Genomic DNA, 22467 nt, shown 5'->3' on the forward strand with positions numbered 1-22467 from the left:
GTTGTGAAAATAGGTCTGTACTGTCTGGTTTTAATGTTCGGAGACAAAAGAGAAAAAGCAGCATCACTCTGCAACAATACAAATGACTATTTCCCGTCTCCTCCTTTCCTTCTCTTAAATCCTGGGATCGTATTCCAACATAACATTACTGTGTTGAAGAACTGGCCGCGGCCCAAACCCGGCTCACTCCCGTTGACAAAGCGCACCCGTGTGACGCGCTCCGGCCAGGACGCCAAACAAATCATCTGACGGCATTTAAGCTGGTAACGCAGATTTGTGAAATGTGGACAGCTGTGCCATTCAGGCTGCTGCGTGGGCTGCTGCTGAAACAGATCTGAGCAGTTCAGCCACATGCAGACTGACAGTACAATACAATGCAGTATCAGAGTGTAGTAGTGATATGTTATTCTGCTCAGAGCAGCCCTCGAATGCTGACTCACTCTCTGCTGGGGCCTACTACACCAATAGCCCTAAGCTGTCATCCACACAACAACCTCGCGCTGGTTTTGACATACTGAACAGAATTTCTCGTGCACATATTACATAACTACACCATCAGTCACTTCTTATGATAAATACTCGTACTACTGGCTCTTCTGGTTAACTGCTGACCTTGGTGCCGGACCACCTGTCCTGTCTCAGCCCCTTGGACAGAACTCAGACTAATCCTGACAAATCTCAATGCAACGTTTCATCCTCTCCTGGAATTTCGGAGCAAAGCTGAGAAGATGGAGGGAGAACAGAGCGACGTGGGACATTCTGAAACGGAAAAGCCTCTTTTGGACATGATTAGAGAGCTAATCTAACGACGACGAGAAGCCGGCCGAGAGAGAGAGAGCGACATGAGAGGAAGCGCCGCCGTAGCGTGGTGTTTTTGGATTGTGGTCAGACGGCGGCTGAACCACCCATTCACAGGACTGCGACTGAAGAGCGCTCGAGATGATGAGCTCCCTTTGAGCCGCAATCAAAATGCTGCTCGGTTTTGTGGGCCGATGAGTGTGCAACATCAAACGCGCTCTCCCTCTCTCATTCTCTTGCCTTCATTCTTATCCCCCCCTCTTCATTCTTCATGCATTCAGTGGATGCCTAGCAGCTGCTGGTAATTAAAGGAGTTTAGAGTCTCACACCACACTGAATCAGAGGAAGAAGAAAGAGAGTAGAAAGCCAGGGAAGACAGAGACGCCACTCCTGGCTGGCTCAGCGCCTCCCTCTCCCTCCCTCACATTCTCTCCATCTCCTCATCATCACAAACCAAGCTAATGTCCTCCTATGTACCCAATTAGCCACCTTAGAATGGCGCACTTCAATGAGCATACACACAAACGTAAAGAAAAGGGGAGGGGGGGACGCAGTGTTTGGAGGAGAAGAAAAGAGGATGGATATTGTGGATGGCAGCTGTAAAAGGAAGGCGGGGGGGGTGATCAAAGCGAGGGGTGTTTATGTGTGGCAAGCCAACCATCTCTGGAGTGTGGAAGAGCTTATTCCAGAGGGAAGAACGTCTAAATGGGAGCCGCCGCGGCAGTGAGCCGCGCTGAGCTGAGAGGAGATGAGCGGCATAGCTTAGACGCTAGCTTCGCTGTGAGGGGGGGTGCACGCAAACGTGGGAAAGGGGGGAAAGAATTTCTAAAATCAACAATGGCTTAGGGATGGATGATAAGAAGTGGAGGAACGGAGGGGGCAGAGGGAAGCGGCAGTGATCGCAGCTGTGGACGGCACCATGGCTGGCAACAAATGTAATTTTGGGTGTGTGGGATGATGGGAGCTCTTCACCAGAAGGGCGCAGCTGCTTTTCTCCAGCGGTATTCGACAGAGACTTCCTTCTGCTCTCGTTATGCTGCACATTCACGCAGACCTCATGCTCACTGATGCCATTACACCTATTATCGAATTTGACTTTGCTTGCCTTTAAAATCAGGTGTAAATGTCTGAACTTCTGGGTCAATCAAGTGTCCATTTCCATCTACTGGAGATCTATAGGACTTAACTCTATAAAGGAACAAGATTACATAATTAATTGAGCACTTGCAATTCTGACAAGTCATCACATTTGATTGCTGCGTCTCACATACAAAGGCATCAGCTGCCGTCTGGACTTGAACCAGAGTTATGTGCACCCGAGGCCCCCCAGCTCTTTTTATGCATTGTATTTTGGGATTTCTTTGCAGGAGAGGTGTGTAATTGTGAGTGGCAGTGTGTCATGATTGCTTTGTCCGCAGTGGAAGAAGCTCAGTCAGGTACTGCTATGTCAAGGTGGATTACAAAGTCTGTTTCCGTCAGTCTTTATTGCATCTTTTCTTTTCCATTTGCCAACTTTTGCACCTCATTCAGGTGTATTTTTGTCAATATTCCAATATTTATTTATTTTTTGGTTTATTATAAGCAGCAGCAAGAACTAACTACTCTCCTTTTAACTTCTCTTCCTCTCTGCAGTGACTCAGGCGGGGCTGACAGGGGTCCTGCCACACTCATCGCAGGGTCAGGACAGAGAAAGGGGTTTTAGGGCCAGAGACAGGTGGCACGAGGGTCTGCTGTGTTCAGAGAACAGATGGCTGATCTGACACAAATCGGTGGGTGGGTGGGGGGCTGACCTTTTCTCCCCACAGTACAGTACAGCGGTCCACACAAGTGTTTGTGCATGTACACAAAAATTGAACTCATGTGCACGCACTCATTCAGATGTGAGCCCAGACACACACACACACACACACACACATACACACACACACACACACACACACACACACACACACACACACACACACACACACACACACACACGCTCGAGATGATATTTACACACCAAACAGCTGTTTCCTCCTCACAGCTGCCTTCACTATAACAGCCCATTCACCTTTTAGGACCACCATCTCTGACACGGTGTGGAGTCATATTCCTGCTAACGTGACTTACTCCATTCCCTACCAAAGCGACACAAAAGCACATGATTAACAGCCTAGCACGGAGGCTAATGTTGTGGTAAATGATCCCTGTGTGAAGGCACGCAAACTGCAGAGAATACAGGGCTTTCGCCGGCCCCTCCCACACCTCCGCACAGGCACATGCTGAATTACCTTGTCACTAGGCAATTATTTGTCCTGTCCTAGCTTTGGAGTGATGTAAATTACTTTAAGTGCACTTTGCAGGGGCCGCCATCACGATAATGATGATTGCGGCGGGGCTCTGACACACACAAATATTCAGCTATACCTTTAGAGAGAGGGGCTGCATTTAGGAGGGGCCGTAAGTGGGGAATTCAAGACATGGCAGCTAAGAAGAACTGCTTCAGAAACAAAGAGGGAGAGATGGAGAATGCCTCTCCGCTCTCTCAGTCATTTCACGTCACTTAAGTCGATACCTAAATGAAAGTCTCATTGCAAAAAAAAAAAACAATACAAATACATGTTTATTCAGGCTCTTTTTATATTTTTCTATCTGTTTTTTCCCTCCTTTCTGGCTTTCTAGAAGTTTGACCTGTTGCAGTAATGTTGCAGCTCCAGCAGGTGTCACTCATGACTTCTGTGCTTATTTGTGTGGCTGCTATTGTTACACAGGGAGTTAAATGCCCCCTAACTCTCTCAGAACATGCATAACACCATAGCTTAGCTCCAGCAGTACTGGACCATGCCCATTAAACATTCAGATGCATAAATGACAGCTCTATGCAGGAGAACTGGTCATATCTTCTATTTTTCCATATCCGTTCTTGTCATTTCAAATCCCTGTAAGCATACACAGACTGAAGATTCATTTTCTGTTAATATCAACATATATCAGAGCAGGACAGCAGTCACTATGGCTGCGGCAAGTAGCTCTGAACCAGCTCTGCACCTCTGAGGCACAACTTTCTGTTTCCAGAGAGACACTGTCTCCTCTCCTCAGACTCCAACTGAGCTCAGATAAACATTCGGAGAAAACTTGCCTGTCTGATTGCCCTTTTGGGTGATGTTTAACAAAATCTTGCATGTACAGTATCTGTAAACTGACTGGACGACGATCGAGGGATACTCACATGTTGTGCAGGACACACCAGCCGCAGTGGGGGTCTCCAGAGCTCAAACACTCCCCACAGGTCCCGTACTGCTCACAGGACTCGATGGGAACTTGGGTAATCTGAAAGCACATGAAAAGGTCAGGGTCACGGTGCGGCATGACAAACATTATGCACAAAATGAGTGGGTGTGTGTGTGTGTTTGTGTGTGTGTGCACTAAAGGAACGCTCACACACAAGCAGACGACTGATATCACACAGATCCAACAAAAACAAGGAAAACGAACCTCCTCCTTCATAGCCAACGTTTAAATATGATAATTCTGCACAATGTTATACATGATTCATCCCCATGTGTACATCACAATGACATCAATGTTTCATGTTGACCTGATGTACAGGACGATGTGCCTCAAACGTCTGGGTGCACTGCGGCCCCGTATGTCGACGTGAGATGTCAACTGCACAGGCAACTGTTGCCTTTATCTGCAGCCAAAGAAACAGTGGCGAGCAGGTGGGATCAGTTGGCCAGAGAAAGCTGTTTCTCTGCCATCAATGGGCTCTTGTCTGCATCAGGGCATCTGTCCACCAAAGTGGAGCCTGTGCAAACACACCTACACATGGAGGAGCAGTGACAGCCGCTTGTCTCAACAGCATGTGCAAAGTCCAGTTTGATTAAAGAAATGTAAAATGTGTCATGAAAAGTGATTATTAAGAACGGCAGGGCAGACTTTAGAGAAGTGTAACTGCAGCAGGAAATGGACCATTACCACTAAGAGCAAGTGTACGTAAAGATCAACTCTATTAAACAAATAGATGGCTGAAAAACTGGAGCAGCTCTTAATGTTGTTGTGTACATTCAGAAATGTGAATGAACGTTGTAAAAATGGTTTTTCAAAGCGAAACGTGCTGAATGTGTAAACAGTGAAGAATTTGAATAAGCACTTTCAGCGCAAAGCAAACACACTCCACACCCACGAATCCACACTAATCCACACATGGCCGTTGGACTACGATCATTTGAATGAAGAACAAACATCCTTCTGCTTACGCGCTTACGCAATTGACATTAAACTTCCACAAAAACAGGGTTGAGAATTTACATATGTGGGAAGCACAAAGGCTGCGTGTCAGCTGAGCCGCTGTGCGCCCGTTCCCAGCTACAAAACACGCACCATCCTGCTGCCACTTACATATAAGTGTGTGTTTGTGTGAATCTAGCTGCGTCTGTCCGTCTGCCAGGCAAGGTTCTGCACCGCCACATGGCCCTCAGTCTGTTTGTGCAGCCCTGAGGACTGTGCGATCCGGAGGTCAGCGTGTGTCTGTGTGTCTTTAAGCGTCCCGCGGGGCTGCCTCGCTCACACCTGCATCCCGCCGTGTCGGCGGGCGCAAACGCACACGCGCTGCCGCATAATGCGACACAAAACCACCGCGGAGGCACGCTGATAAAGTGTATTTCAGAGTCTGACACAGATTAATTTTCAGTCCTGTCTGTCTTTCAATTTCCTGGCAATTGCCTTGTTGGATAATGACAGCAGACTCTGACAGTGTGTGCCCTGCTCAGCTCCCAACCTCGGGCTCAGATCAATGCCTAATAAGTGGCTCCTCTGCAGAACGTGGGGGAGTGAATGAAAGGTGCAAATAACACCATTTAAGTGTTTTTCGAATCCTGTGCAAATTGCCCACAACTGGGTGATATTAATTGCTGTTAGCACCGTGGGCTGGAATGAACTGTCAGCTAGGAAGAGATAACAGCTGGGTGTCCATCAAAGGTTTTTCTTTTATTACAATGAATCAAATAAAAAAAAACACAGACAGCATGCGCCTGATATTGCGCGGCCACTGAAAAGTTAGAGTCGGCAAAACTGTCAGCTGCCCTGAAAACTCTGAGCTATACGTGTTTCAGCCTGTGTATTTCATCTGTTTTGTCTTCGCTCCTTAAAAGCTCAATAACCCTCCACCTGCTGCCTGGTCCTAAACCCTGCGGCAACAGAAAGACGGGCCCAGGGGACAAAGAAAACCATTGACACGGTGGGACATTGACAGTCGCTACGCTGTGTGGCAGCTCCGCCGTCGACACTCCTGTTAGATTAACCCCGTCACCTCAACAAACTCTATTTGTGTGTGTGTGTGCGTGTGTCTCGCCTAGCTTCGGGACAAACAGGTGGTATGCTGTAATGAGCTGCAGACGAGGTCACATCAGCAGCAGAAGCTGCGGCTGATGACAAACAAGCCCACCAGGAGCGAGATTTGGCGGGTGAAACAGCCGACTGAGTCTGTGTGCATCTCAAGTCTCCGAATCCCTCTTCACCCGAAAAAGCCTTCAGATCCTTCCCAAAACATGTGCGAGGCTGTTGAAACTTTAGAGTGCAACTTTCACAGAGGCCCAACTCCATGAAAGGGTTACAGTGTGGAGACAGCTGTCAGCGGGGGGGGAGTCAGGGAGTAGTGTGGGGGGAGCTGGGGGTGTCCCTTATGGAGCGGTGTGTAAAGACAGACAGACACAGCCCGCTGTCAGCTGATACAGACGGAGAGCAAGAAAAAGGGAGCAGGGTGATGTGGAAGGAGGAGAGCGAGGTAAACAGGTGAGCGCGAACATGAGAGCACAGAAAGTGTGTTTATCTCTGCGCTCTGTATAGTGTGTGTGTGTGTGTGTGTGTGTGTGTGTGTGTGTGTGTGTGTGTGTGTGTATTGATGTTTAGACCAGCGTGGGCCAGTAGTGGAAGTGAGGAGGGGGCCGGTTGAGGGAGGGTTGCGGGGGGATCACAGCAGCTGTTGCCCAGCACACGCTACAGTCACTCAACACAGCAGGGCTGCACAATGAAGCCCCTTCTCCCACTGTGTGTGCGTGTGCGTGTGTGTGTGTGTGTGTGTGTTTGTTTGCATGCACAGCGCCATAACGGATGTGCAGATTGTTGCTCCCGTGTTTTCCAGGAAGACAAAGAAGCGCTGCGTGAGATCTGACGCTGCCTCCAACTTTCTCTGCTCTCTGCCTCAACTTCTCGGGAAGGCATTCGCACCCACGGCTGACCCGAACGAGCGCCGTCGGAGAGGAGAGAGCGCGGCGCTCCAGTACATGAAGGCTAATGAAATTCTCACTTAAGATGACCTTAGCAGGGGGTTATTCAACCAGAGGCTCTACGGCGGCGTGGCATACTGGAGCGGCCTGAGTGACTGACTGACAGCCGCGGGTTAAAACAACAGCTTCCTCTATTTCAAAGGCTTTTGCTGAATAGGCTTTAGCTTCCATTATTACTGCCAAGCCTTCACTAATGCCAGGGTGTTGTGTGTGTTACTGACACCTATAGCTGGGGATGTGAGCGCGAGTATTAATACTCAGACACTCTTAACGTTTCACCGGGCCTGATTTTTATGCAAAACTACAAAGTTGCTCTGAAGAAAAGCATTATTTCTTAATATAACCTGACGTGACTTTGGTGTAACGAAGTCTTCTAAATTCAACCTGGCACCTCTTGCTGCCATTTGGGGCCACAAACATGAGAGCTTTCATCGTGTATCTGTTATAAATAATGGATTTAGCTTATTTTTGTTGCAGCTGCGTCTCGAGAACAACAACTTCAACAACAACAAAAAGCAGGGAGGTGACAGTATTGTCACAGGGAGGCAGAGAGAGAGAGGTGGGCATCCCACAGCAGACGTGCTGCTGCCTCTTCAGCATACAGAGAAAAAAGGGCCAGAGGATAAGAATTCCCACTGTACGCACTTTCCGCCGTTATTTCTGGCCACCTGTGAGTGCTGACTCCATTTCGGCTCCTCTGCCCCGCTGCCTTGAGACCCAGCCGTGCTCCTCCCTGATGGATGGGGGCACGGGGGCAGGACAGGAAAAGAAGACAGAAAAAAGAAAAAGGGAACGAGGGAGAGCAGAGCAGAGAGGAAGTGGCCCGTTGTGTTGTGTTCTGGTGAGACCTCGTCTCTGCGGTGCCAGATGTGCCTCGCCGTGCTGGGCAAGAGAGCGGGAGCGAGCGACAGCGAGAGAGAAATCCCACCGTCACCAGTAATGCAGAGGAAGCGATTTTGCAAGCTGTTGCCAAGGCAACAGGCCTGGCTCTGACCTCAGGAACACCCCCACATCCACCACCACGACCACCACCCTCCCAAACCTTCAGCAGTGCACGGTAAACAGCTGGCACCTCTGGGACTTCCTGCCACCTACACCTCCTTTTAAACATGTATAGATGCACACACACACACACACACACACACACACACACACACACACTGGCAGCTCCCCTACACCCTATCCATTTTTAATGAGAGCTAGCCAGGCTACCACGTCACTGGAATGAGGCACATCGATCATGAACACAATACCCATTCCAGCAGAGAGAGAGGGAAAGTATGGAAGGGTGTATATCTGTGTGTGTGTGTGTGTGTGTGTGTGTGTGTGTGTGTGTGTGTGTGTGTGTGTGTGTGTGTGTGTGTGTTTGAGCGAGCCTGATACAAAAGCAGAGCAAATACTTGCTGCTGAATGAATGAAAACCAATGAAATCTACACGCCACTGAGTGTTTCAGCCTCACAGTGACCCTGCAGCCGGTGTTTCCTGCGTCCAGGCGAGCCGCACACTGACGGCTGAGCCGCTTCCCCGGCCGGCCACTCTCTAATCCGCTCTCGTAATCCCGCTGAGGCTATGCCCGAGGACAGCGGCCACGTCTCCCTTGTCTCTTTCTCGCTCTCTCTCCTCCTCCTTTTCTCATCCTCTTTTCCTCAACTCGCAAAATCCCTCCACTGTACTCTCTAAGACCCAAACAAATCCGCTCTGTAGTGCTGTGGCAGAGCCATCTCATACAGCTTGTTGACATCCACCCACAGAGAATGGCATTCTCTCACAGCTACAAAAACACTGGGAAAATATCAACTCTGCATTATAAGCAAGAGCTAGCCGACCCCTCTGGTGTTACTTAACCACTTTTAAGGCTGAAAATGAGAATAAATTACTTTTCTAGGTGTTTCTTGCAGCATGAGACTGAGGTCAGTCGGCGGTTCAGCCCGATCATCAATATCCATCGTTAGGCTGGCTGGCTCTGAGAGGAGAGGTGAAGGGGTTCTGTTGAAGTGTTGTGGCTAGTCTGAGGATAATCAGGCCTCAAGACTCACACCAATTAAACCCGGCTTGATTAAGGAAAGAACGGGGGCCGCTGGGGGAGCACGGGTGTCGATCCCTCGGAGGCCTCGAGTTCACTGCGCAAAGACACCACAACAGCTGGGAGCTTTGATGACGGCTTAAACCCCACATTCCACACGCGAACGTGTAAAAGTAATTAATTACAGCCACATGTGCACGTACTGGCTGCACATAAAAATCCTGCCCGTCACACGCATGAAACGAGCACAACCTTCGTCCCCTGGAGACGCGCTGCTGCTATCTGCTGCTCTGCTCAGCGCCGAGCCGAGCGGAGCTGCTTTTAAAATGCTTGTTTTTGTTGTTGTTCTTGTAGCAGATGTCAGAGGGCTCCCTGACAAGTTGCTTGAGAGAAGCAAGTTTTGTATAGAAATACACAATATTGATTTTCTTCTACTGTATTACATTTACTAAAGAGCTGTCTGCAGCACTAATGCAGGATAGGTTTTGGATAAATGGAAGTTCGGACAACTCAATGGGAAATACAGTACCGATGCGTGTTAGTGCTTTCTCTGAAGGCCAGACCCTTTTATACTTGGTGGTTTTCAGAAAAACTGATTTTAAAGCACACAAGATAGCGTTTGGAATAGATATTACTGATTGATTTTAAGAGGCTAAACCTGGGAGGGAGAAAAGGCTGAGGCGGAGTGAAATGATACCGCCCGTCTCATCTACAAACAGCCATAATCTAAAGATGATTTGGTGAAAAAATGGAAGCTTTTAACCTTTATTGTCGCAGGCAGCTCCCTCAGCCCATCTTTTCCTCATTCCTCTCCGTCTATTCACCCACTCAAAGACGAAACACTCAGAAGGACACACGCACGCACACATTCATTTGCTTTATTGGATTTGGCCTGAGCTGCTAGATTTGGGTCAAATGAAAACATCAAGACAGTGCAGCAGCACAAGGCTGGGTTTAAAGACAGGATGAAAGGGGGGGTGGAGGCAGGTGGGGGCATTGCAATGCAAACACAACAACCCAGACAGCTACGCTAACTCGCTCTACACTGACACTAAGACTGTGGCGAGCTATCACAGTGTGATCGAGCAGAGCTGCTGTTTCCAAATCCCCCTGCCAAAGAGCATCGGTAGCCCACCGACACCCCCGCCTCCACCTCGTATTAGCAGGCCTGGTCCCTGGCAGCTCATCAGAAGTAACAGACTGGTCGGAGACAAACTGCCAGGCATGAGAGACGGGGAGGAACAGGTCAGGCGTGTGCCTCCTGACCGCAGTTTGAACTCTGTGGCTGAGGGGACCATTATGTGTTAACGCTGACCCGGGGACGATAACTGTGTATTTAAAGTGGTAATGATACACTTCAGCCTTTTTTTCATGACATTTCTTATGATGAACTGCCATTGTCGTGGCGTCTGCGGTGGAATTCAGCTCTCTGCGCCGAGGACCATCTGAGGAGGGGAGTTTCTGTCGGTGGCGCTCATGTGTTTCTCCCAGAGGCTCCTGTTGCTCACGCTAAGCTCTTCTTCTGCTCATTTAAAACAACGTGGTGCCAGAGGCGAAGAACACATGCGCCACTGGACTGTCCCTACAATCCCCGCAGCATAAAGTACATACTGTACACACTGTAATCTAATTACTAATGGAAAGGATGCTATGAATAGGTAATCTGCTGAATTACTGCTGTATGACAAAATTTAATTCATGCAAAGTTGTGGCAGATTGTTCAAGATCATATCGTTTCTGGAGCCCCACGCCTTTAATTATTTAATTCAAGGCAAACATCTGTCTATGAAGACTGAAACACACGTTCATTTACTGCTCAAAATTCTACATTTTGGACACTATTACAGTAAAGCCTACCTCTCAGATAGTGCATCAAAATTTTACAAAAGTCCTTTTGTTTTCGGCATTTTTAAATATACATTTCATCAAACCCTAAAGCATTTTATCCGTCCTCTCTCAGCTCTGGGTGGTAAGTATCCGCTTCCCCCTGTGCAGTGCCCCTGTGCAAAAACACAGATAAAACCCGCTTCCCTCTTGGATGTGCTTTTGGACACACACCATGCAGAACACACACCGCACACTTGCACAAACATTGGATTTCAGCGAGCGTCCCCCGGACTGATGGCCAACTGTATGGATTAGAGGCAAAGCGGGGCAGTGAGCTATGAGGACGGTGGAGGAGGGAGATGGGACTGTATCATAATGTCTGTGTTTGTGTGTGTTTGTGTGTGTGTTTAGGTATTACAGGCTAGAGGAGTAGAGGGAGTCACTGGGGGATGTGGGGCAGTGGAGGGAGTGCAAGCATAGAAATAATGGAGTGAAGGAATCGACCAGTGAGGAGGATGAAAAATCCAACCAGTCGATACAGCGAGGAGTGTATCAATTATGTATGGCTTCAATCCTCTTTTTGGGCAAAGAGAGGAGGGGAATAGGTTTGACCAAAACGTGGGTGTGTTTGCGTGTGTTTCGACCGCGCGTGTGTGTGTGTGCTTCGGCTGTGCTTTTGTACATGCTGCAGACCGCTGAAGCCCCCGGTGCCGACGGCTTTCAAATGCTCCCAGAACTGTTCAATAACTTACACCAAAAAACGATGTTAAAGAAAAACAAAAGCAATGCGAGACATCTGATTTTCAGATGTCTTTCTCTTTGTCGGCCCATAACTGCATTTCTTCCTCCTAATAAAAAGCCTCAGTGGAATGCCGTGCCTGCTAATAACCTCAGTAAAACACACATCATTTATTTATGCATGACTTAACAGCTTGGCTTATTAGCACAGTGTCAAGCACGGCTAACGATACCTCCGCAGCCTTTACGCCTTTCCACATCTCGTTTGCATGCTCTTAGGCAAGGTAAAGATGTTACGATGGATACTGGTGATATGATCTGGAAGTCCTCCGCTCTTTCCCCGGCCCTTCCTTGCCTTTCTTTTCCACTTATCTCCCCGTCTCCTGCACTACTCGTCCGCCCCCCTGTCTCCTGAACCCACTCCTTTCGCGCTCCCCTGTTCGCGGCTCCCAGTCGAGGTGGCCTCTTTGCTCAGTAATTCAGTCAGGAGGCTAAAAGGAGGAAATTACATCCACGCTGCCTGGCCACTTTGAACTCTCAGCCCCCCTCTACCCTGCTTGCTCACTGGCAACTGGTTTAAAGGCCCACACTGACATTTAAGAGACGGGAACAGGGGCGCTGTGAAAGTGCGTGTTTGTAAATGTGTATGTGTAAGTGTGCGCACTGATGTGCAAAGGCAGCTATAAAAAGTGCTACACAGGCATACCATAGTATGCTGAGATAGATTTGATTTGATTCGTTTGATTGTTATTTTCAGAACAATCAAACGCCTCTTTTTGGTACTTTAACAGATATTAAAACATTGCACGTTACACATATACAAAACTGCAAATGGAATCTCTGAACTGCGTTTTTTTCTGTCTAATGAAGGTCTATTTCTTTTTCTGCCGAGCTGAATTCATACCTGGAGCTCTGCCTCCACTCAGCCACCATCAGACATCATAACCAACTGGGCGCTAATGCTAATGGTATAGTGTGTCTGAAAAGCAGCCACTTCAAAGCTTAATATGACTCATTAGCATTAGCAGTGGGTTGTAAAATCTTTAGTCACTTCTGGTAAAAAGGCTGAAGTAGAGGAAGAATGGAGCTGGAGTGTGCTTAGCATCACTCCAGGGAAATGAATGTATATAAGGCGGAATTCACATAAGTGAGTTTGTTTCTACGAGTGAGTCTTTCAGACTAAATTAACAACATGTTACTCTGAGTTACCGTTGCACTTAACGCCTGCCTTCTCGTTGCTGTCCCCCTGCATCTCTCGGTCTGTCCATGTCTATGACGGTCAAGGTCGCGATGTCTGTCAACACACCAGTCTCCTTCATTAATATATTTATTTGCGTCTTTGCTTGTCTGCGTGCAGCCTTTTTGGCTGATTTTCTTGTCTGTCAATCCGCCTGTCTTCACCCATTTTTTTACCCACCTGTCTGGACTGCTTGTCTGTGCGACCTTCTTGCTGTCTGTCACTTCACCGCACCTCTTTGTCCTCCGATGTGTCTCTGGCCTGTCTGTCTCGGTCCAACGTGTATGTGTCTCTCAGCGGGATCCCAGACTGTCAATGCAGCCCGTAATGAGGTGTATGCTTCAGTCAGCATGTGAGGAGTTAATAAGGAAGCAGCAGAGGCCATCACACATCAACAGGCATGTGCGTGTGTGTAGGCGTGTGTGTGTGTGTGTGTGTGTGTGTGTGCGTGCGTGTGTGTGTTTGGGGAGGCTCCCTGGCACACTTACGGCTGTCTGTCGACCAACGGGGGTATTGATTTGGAGGGGAAGGCAGACAGAAATGAATTCTGATCCACAGAGGGACTCCACAGTGCATGTCTGAGTGTGTAAGGGTTTTTTTTTGTGTGGTTGTGTGTAACAGTGTGTGTGTGCGTGTGTGCATGTTTGTTCTCTTTGTCTCGGCGTCTCTGCCAGTGTACATGATGTACATACAAATGAAGGGTTTGGTTACACCCCACTGCTCTCAGGGCTGTTGCTTGTGCATAAAAGTGTAAGTGTGTGTGTGTGTGTGTGTGTGTGTGTGTGTGTGTGTGTGTGTGTGTTTGTGCCAAGATGAATGTTTGTCTGTGTAAACGAGAAAGAGAGACAGATAGGGAGGAGGGGCATTGATAACTAGGCTCAGGTGGTGAGGGACACTTCATGTAATCCCAAACTGGGTGCGTATTTGTACATACAAATTAGTGCATGTGTGTATGTGTGTGTTTATGTGTGAGGGGCATGAGTGTAAGAATGCACGCGTGCACAGTTTATGTGCACATGTGTGCCGTGTCTCACATGCAAAATAGTCCTCACCTGGGCTTCAGTTTCATGATACGTTAATGAGAGTCTACAAGAATTACTGAGGCTGAAAGACCTCCTCAGACTCCATAATGGTGCCTAATCCAATTTGATTCCATAAGAAATATATAGTGACAGAAGCTATGGGCAAACACGCTCCTGCAGTGAAGAGAAAAATATTAGATTTGCCTATAAAGAAACTCTGTGGGGTGAGAAGGAGAAAGAAAGAAAGCAGTGACTGATCTCCAGTGGTGTGTCTAAAAGTGCCTGGGTGTTTTTGTTTGGCAGAAGAGGAAAAATCAACATAATGAGCCCAAACTGCCTTTGTGTCTCACTCTCTCCGTCTCTCTTCTCCCTCCACCCTCTGCCTCGCTCTCCCTCTCATCCCACGACTCTCCGACAGCTGCTTCTGTGCAGCCAAATTAACTGCTCCCCAGTCGCTTTTGGAAAATGTGAAATAAATAAGCGTTTTGCCTCTGAGGGATACAGTGTTTTTTTGGGTTCCACATATGAACTTTAAACAGCTCCGGATGCTGCAGCCTCCACTCACAGCGTAGGTAACAGTATTTGTCCACCACACATCTGTCGTGTAGTTTTTCCATCCCAAATCCCCCACGCAGCCTCATCCGTCACTCTGTGGCCCTATCTATTACCACCATGTGATCCTTCTGGCTCCAAATATCCGATTTACAAGTCAGCAAGAAGGGTAATATTTCAACAGGCTGTCGGCGCACACACTGCTTAAATCACTGGCCTTATCTAGCCTGTGCTCTTTCTAATATTTTTCCTCAAATATTGCATTAGAGATATGTTATCCACCCCTGCACATTCATCTTCTTCCTTCGGCCGAATGTGTGTCTGCATATGTACGAGCACACATACATAGATAAATGTTTGCCTGTGAGTGTGTGTGTTCTTGCACATCTTAAGGACAGCTTTGCTCATCGTCTTAAAGAGTGACAGTGTGTATTTTCTCTAATATCTGTCACATACAGTTCAATGTTATCATTCGCTTCTGACTGAAAACAGACCGGCTCCACATGAACTCCTTGTCCTACTCTCTCAACATTAACTACAAACAAAGGCAGACGGGTAAACAGAGGATCTGGGGCACTCACATCTGTAAATGATATGGTGCAATTTACAGATTTCTGTGCATATAAATAGAACTCTAAAGTCCAAAATAGAACACCCGAATTGACCATCGCGAACCACATTCACATGTGCAGTAACACATCAACACACAAATTCACAGACGCACACACGCACGCACTGTACAACACTACATCCATCACCGGGGCTGAGGCTGACAGCTTTGTCAAAGTGAGCCGCAGGGGAGAGGAGAATGGCATTGTGGGATTGAGTCCTCCCATCGGACGCCGCACTGACAGGAGAGAAGAAAGGGGAAGACGAGAAGACAAGGGGGACGGGGGGTGGAGTGGGGAAAATTGGGGAGAGTGTTGCACAACCCCAACAACTGTAGAGAGAGAGGGAGAGAGGGAGAGAGAGGAGGAGAGGGTTGAGCTGCCATGGGTAGCCCATCAAAACCAGCAGCTCTCCTGCTGCAGCCTGTTTACTATAAGACCGGCCTTGTGAAGGACAGACAAAGAGCATATTGCAGACCTGGCAGCATGACCGCATCACACAGTAAGACACACACACACACACACACACACACACACACACACACACACACACACACACACACACACACACACACACACACACACACACACACACACACACACACACACACACACACACACACACACACACACCAAACACACAAAAGACCTCCTGGGGGGCTGCCAAACTGCAGCAAATGAACCAAGGCCCTGGTTCGAACACACAGAGCAACAATGTACTCTGTGACAAATGCACCTAAGATGCATGTGCGCACACACACAAACACACTTATTCACTCCTTTAGAAGGCAGCTGGTGGTGCAGTGAAGTGAGCTGTCAGCCCCTCTCAAACAGGAAAGATCAGTCTACAGTCAGCCTGAGACCTCTGAATAAACACCTCCACCACAGTTCTGGGGGAAGGATCCTGCTGCTATCCGCTGATGTGTGGGCTCGGCTTCAAAACCTACTAGACTATTCTTCGCTCGGTGATTGCAGCCCCATCTCAACGCAGAGGAGGACGGCAATCGACACACGCAAAAAGAGGCAGTGAAAAAGCGAGGGAGGCAGTGAGACTTGCAGACATGGCCTCCCCAATTATAGACCAAACCTTGCCACTCTATTCACTTTACTCTTCGCCTGGCTCCTGACAAACCCTGTCGTGATTCCTTCAACCAGCACTCGTGTTTCTCCCTGACACTCTCTAGGCTCTAATTAGGCTTGTAAATAATTATTGCAATTAAAGCCTACAATTAGGAGGAGTGAAGCACTGCCATTAGTTTCACAATAAATGTCATGAGCATTCTGCATAGGCGCTGAGAGGAAACAGACAAATGCTGCGCCATTATAGAGGCAGACAGACAGAGAGAGTGAAAGAGACAGAGAGAGAGAAGGGGGGTATATGAAGGCAGTTGACATACTCGCAGCTCTTAATTATAGAGCTGATTATTCTGGCAGGATGGCTCCTGGACTGTTCCTTTGGCTCACATTCACAAAGTGACAAAGTGTGCACATGAGCACACACATACTACACACGAATGTTGCACAGCTACCCATAAGAAAGCGCGGGAAGGAAGAGAAGTAAGAATTTCGGGGTATAAACACAGCAACACAATACCAAGCAGACTGAAACTGGACTTTAATTAAAGATGAATTGATGCGTTTCTAGATAATGAGAGGATTTAAAGAAGTTCATGGACAGGTTTGCTGCTCGCGGTCCTTAGAGTGATGATTTTCTGCCTTAACTGACCACATCTATTCTTCTACTGTTTACTTCTAAATATCTGCAATTAGTTGACTCTAAAATAAATAAATAAATAACTAAATATGCTGTTCTGCTTCACTCCCCCAGACCCTGCCACTCAAACATGCATTTATCCACGGAATACATTTTCCATCTCACACGGTTCAGCAATGTGGCAAAAGTGCAGACTGGGTGTGAAAATGAGATCTTTTCTTCAGGGGCTACGTTTGTGGAGCAACAGTCGGCTGGCTAATGGCAAACTCTGCAGACAGACAGAGACAGAGGTGTCAGAGGGTCTGAGTATCGGGTATCCTTTTCCTCATTATCTCATATTATGTCAGGGGGCCAGTGAGAGACGCCTGCGGGGGGGTTGGGCGGGGGGTTAGGGTGGGAGACAGCCATGAGCTTTTGGCTGGTATTAAGGGATGTAGACACACACATGATCTTACAGTGAGACGCAGACATGTCTCCCTATTGTGGATCTTGAAATCCATTCATACTGGATTTGACACTATTGAGTCTATTTCACCTGAAGCAGACGTCAGGCTACACGGCGTTTGTTTACTGACAGCTGCACGGTCTGTTAACACAGTCTGCTGGCCGACTCGCTGAATTCACAGCTTGTACAATGCACTGCTGGGTACTGACCTCTGCTGATACAGCAGGGGGACTTGGGTGTGAAGGTGGGAGAGCGAGGAGGGGGGGTGGATGGATGGATGGATGGATGGGGAAGTGGGAGGTAAAAGGGGGTTCAGGCTGGGACCGGGGTGCGCAGGCTTCTATTAATTAACAGCTTGATGGGGGCTGACAGGACGTGTGCTGCTATCAAATAATGAGGTTAGGATTGGCCAATGGTTCCAGGGCACAAAACCTGATTAACACTAATCCTGGCTTAAGTCAATTAACAATGCCTGCTCAGGGACTCATGCAAATGAGGTGCCTTTGTGAGGTGGGCTAGCACAGAGGGAGCAAACAGAGCTTGGCATTCAGACATGTAAAACATTGCTAGAACATAGCCGAGAGGGGGAAGGATACTCATATCGGTCATCTGGAGAAAGAAATAGCTGACTAGCAGTGGTCAAGCAGATGAAGGCTATAAAAACATGGTTCAATGAAGGGGCGTCTCTGGCTGGCCTGCTGAGTGACCCCTTCAGGGTTGATGAACAGACTCAGTCAACCCTTGAACTTCCCATAACCCCTGACCTCACGATGCTGAGAGACAGCACATGAGCAGATAAAGTGGACATGCATTAAACCAAACACATCGAGCACATCACTTCGCTGAGATGTCAGCTAAATGAATGAGAGGCATCCACAGAAACCTTCCATCCATCTGGTTAATGCACTGTCTTTGAAAAATTGGTTCAAACAACACAACTTCTCCATAAAACAGCTGCAAATGACTAGAGTGGCTGATGGGACTGGACACTGAGCGAGTGTACGACCCTTTAATTGTCAAAATACAAAATGAAAATAAAGAGCAAGGCTGCATCAAATACATGAGAAGACAGAGGAAAAAAACAGTTGAAACAATAAATAAATATGCTTTAAAATTACAAGGAACTACTAAAATTGCAAAAGTAAATTACCACCAAGGAATACCAGCATGTAGTTAGCCAAGTTTATTGCTTCAAAGTACACATGAATACTGCAAGAACAAACAAACGTACACACACACATATACAAATACGTGCACACGAAAAGCTCAAGATTAAGGGAGCTTGACAAGTGGGTCAGGGATGAAAGCGGTTTCTTCAGAATGAAAAGCTAAATGGCATCATCAATAACACTGGATGAGCGTATTGACAGGGGAATTTATCCTAATTTGTCTAGGTGTCAATATCAAGTGAAGCTGTCACGAAAGCAGCGGAGAGTCCAAGCCCGAGGTTCCAGGCTGCAGCCCCGGCCCCTCCTCTCTAGCTGCAGAGCACCTGTGAGGAAGCGGCCCTGCGATTGATTTGCTGGCCCTCACCCTCATGGCTGCCAAACTGACCCCGCTGTCGCGCTTACATACCAGATAAAGCATGATGGCCCATCTATCAAGGCCAGTGTCTGTTGTCTGACTGATAGCAGGCTGTCCAGGAGATGTTTGTCTGTTGCTGAGGTCTGTCGAAAAACAGATAGATGCTGGGAAGCTGTGGCCTCTCTCATGATGAGGGTGGGATGGGATGCAGATGTGTGGTCCATATGTTGGCACATAGCATCAAAGTTTTCTCATGCGTGACAGAGAACCTTTGTTCAGGTCACCTCTCTTCCATAAACACTGCTGTCGACGTGGATGCCTGGCATATATGGCACCGCCTGTGTCAAGTAAAACAAGCCTCATTTGACCTCAACTGAAGGCTCAAGTTGGGCACAAGACATCCCTCTTAGCTCACATTCATATGGCTCGAAACCCAACCACAAGTACAACGGGGGAATTAGAGAACATTCAGGAACTTGAGAGAAAGATATTTCTTTTTTCTCACATTTCATATTCAGAGGTAAGAGAGGGGAATATTCAGCATTCTGCTTATTGAACCTCACTTGTGTGAAAAAACTGGATTGTGGGAACAGACTTGAGAGGAAGTTAAAAGACTGTGGGACTTAACTGAATTCAGCACATTCCCCTGATTGCTCTCTCATCCTGAAAGCCGCTCCTTGATTGACCTCTGTGCCATAAGGGAGGGCAGTCGAGTTATTGGGACTCTTTGTCCGAGTGTCGCTGACGGACAGATTGGTGAGAAACGCAGAGATAAGGGTCAATGGTCAAAGCCCTGGTCTGGTTTGCTCTCTGGCAGCTGCAAGCTAACTAGACGTCCCTAGGGTCAACACAGGGTCAAGGGACGGCAAGGCAACACTTGTTGAGGTAGTGGTAGTCGCCGGAAACCCCTTCGCTACTCAGCCCTGACAGCAGGCTAACAAACAGCAGAAAGGAAGGAGGAGCTCAGAGGAAGTAGGCACAAAGTGCTAATCTTTTGTCCCTGTGCCTTTTTGACTTTGTTTGCCCTGCTGCTGTGCCCATTCTTTCAGCCTGAACCTTTGCCAGACTCCTTCCTCCCCACAAGATTATTGTTCCTCCTCTGCAACCCCCAGTCCAAAAAAGGTGAGAATGCAGATCGTGATACGTTTGTGGCAACATGTTTCGACATTGGGACAGGAGCAACTAAAGACTGGGAAAGATGTGGAAAGCTCCCAAAACATCTGTTTGGATCATTCCACAGGTAAACAGGTTGATTGGTAACAGGTGATAGCATCATGATTGGGTATGAAAGGGGCATCCTGGAAAGGCTCAGTCGTACACAAGCCAGGATGGAGGGAGGTTCACCACTTTGTGAACACATGATTGGATGAAGGAGATTACTTCAGGGGCTCGAGAACACTTTGATAAACTGTTGTCAGTAAACACAGTTTGTTGGAAAATCGTCCCATTTCACACAGAAGTCTGACTTTTTAGGAATCAGGGTTGTATAAGAAAAGGATGCAAGCGTCCTCCGGGAGGCTCTGAAATAGATGGTGAAAATCAGAGTTGGGCATTTAGGAGAAAGAAACATGAGGAAACGCGTGCACACACACTTAAGTCACTGAATGAGTGGCCTGGACATGAGCCAGTCCAATCTGCTTGTTGTGGAGGGTGTAAACAGCAAAACCGGGAAACAAAAGGCTTTCCAACAACACTGCTGCTAGTCGCTTTTTTTTGCATCTGCACAAGCTGTAACACCTACAGCGCACAGTGGTACGGCTGGATATAAGCCATCATGTGTTCCATGCCCATTAACACATGAAATCAGCTTGTCATACACACCAAAGTCCTGCATAATGATGAGCCAGTAGCATGTCAGCTAATCTAAGCCTGGATGAGGTGTGAATGAATCCTATTTCCTCCCGTCTTGATAACCACTGAACCCATTTCCTCCCAATCTAACCACACCAGCCAAACAAAGGTTCTGGGGGATAAGGGGAAGGAGGGAGGATAACCAGAAAACTCTAGGGGAAAGAAGGGTGGGGGTGCTCGGAGGGAGAACAGGTTGAGAAGAGGCCTCGCACAAAAAAAAGGTTAAAAAAAAGAAGAAAGAATCCATGCATGGATTTCAAATTTCACAGCTGAGCACCTGGGAGAAATTGCCAGGCTTGAAAAAAAGAGGTCTTCTTTTCTTTTCTGATAATCTGTGAGCTGTAATGTTGCCGTTCCATACATGGAGCCGGGTCAGGGAGGAAGGACGGCGTTGGAGGATTGGAGGCTGAGTTTAATGTTTGCTAAAGAGCCAAGAGTGTATTGGAGAGTGACAGCAGCACATGGCTGAACGCCTCTATAGGGGGAGGACTGTGTGTCTGTCCATGAAAGACGAGTCTGTTTTACAAGCCAGCTCAGTGTCCCTCAGTTGGTCATGCTAGCGGGAATTTCACTCGTATCCTTATAAAGAGCTGGCAATTAGACGGCCACTATTTCACAGAGAACACCATTAAGTCTGTTAAGGTCTATTATGCACTTGTGTGCCACAGCCATAAAACATTACAAAACCCATTGAGCTCCATTACAAAGTCAACACCTGCCTCTTTTCTTGGGATTTAATTAAGACATGATAAAAAGGTAACACTTTCATTTATTTTTTTTGTCTGGGGTTTATTTTTTTTTCTTTTTTAAGGTGTTTTCAAAAAGCTTCTCAGGCAGAACTAAGGCTGCGCCACAGGTATCACTTCAAAACCCTTTCAGATGTTAAATCTTGATTGTTCCCCATGAATAATACATTATAGCCCGGGCTCTGCGCACTGGCCGCTGACCAAAGCAACTGACATAATGCAGTCGCTGATTCTCAACCGTGTGTGATGAGTGCTCGCCCTACTGCTGGGTGCCAGCGGCCATAACAGCACAATACGCCACAAAGGGAATGAAAAGCCCTCATAAAAATGTTGATAATCCAGGCCCCAAAAGACCCCATTCGATACTGGAGTAGTTGTCGCCATTTATCCCAGTGCACTGCATTGTGTTGATAAACCGACAACAAAGAGGACGAATGGCGCTTTAGGCCTCATGTGGGCTACAGTGTCAGGCGCGATTGCGCGACCCTCCGTTGGCTTGAACTCCTGAAATGCAGCTCAGCGCACACAAACACACACAAATACCGGACCGGCCGCCGTGTTGAAAGAAAGAAGCGAGGCCCTTTTGCATTCCCAGGCACACACGTTCTGAAAACAGAAACACGAGAAAGGGAGAGGGGGAAAAAAAGGAGTGGAGGGTAATGAATGAGAGAGAAAGGCGGTCGGCGGGGATGAGGCCAACACTCATGCAGATCCAAAGCACTGAATTTGCATGAGCTGGCAAAAGCACCAGTGGTTTAGCTGTGCTCCAGCTGCCATTCACACATGAATACTCTTTCTACCTGTTTGATTAGAGCCTCTGCTGCAATTGTTATGCCACTAGAGTATTACCGTGGGCACAGTGTATCAGGCTGTATGTAAAGCAGGACTTACAGATAAAGGTTAAAGCCTGCTGAGCTTTACTGTGCAAAACTTAAGCAGATGTTATGTGCTATAGTCCATAGCACGCCGGCTTTGCTACAGCAGTGAAAGGTGCGGTATTCAGTTTGAAATCTACTGCTTTTGATGCAATATTAAACGCAGCGAGGTGTTTCAGGAATGTAAGACATTTCAGGGGGCATTTCATATGGCAGCGAGGGAGGAAAAAGACAGGG

At 47.7% G+C, this 22467-nt stretch overlaps 1 protein-coding gene across 1 annotated transcript in view; it reads right to left on the minus strand.

Annotated features, from left to right (window-relative positions):
* plxna2 (plexin A2) overlaps positions 1-22467 on the minus strand; it is a 166215-nt gene that overhangs the window by 72049 nt on the left and 71699 nt on the right. The window contains exon 5 of the mRNA XM_070967634.1: positions 4010-4110. Within this exon, the coding sequence (XP_070823735.1) occupies positions 4010-4110 (101 nt within the window). The remainder of the gene's footprint in view (positions 1-4009; positions 4111-22467) is intronic.

Source organism: Chaetodon trifascialis, chromosome 8 (assembly GCF_039877785.1).
Source record: "Chaetodon trifascialis isolate fChaTrf1 chromosome 8, fChaTrf1.hap1, whole genome shotgun sequence".
NCBI classification, from domain to species: Eukaryota; Metazoa; Chordata; class Actinopteri; order Chaetodontiformes; family Chaetodontidae; genus Chaetodon; species Chaetodon trifascialis.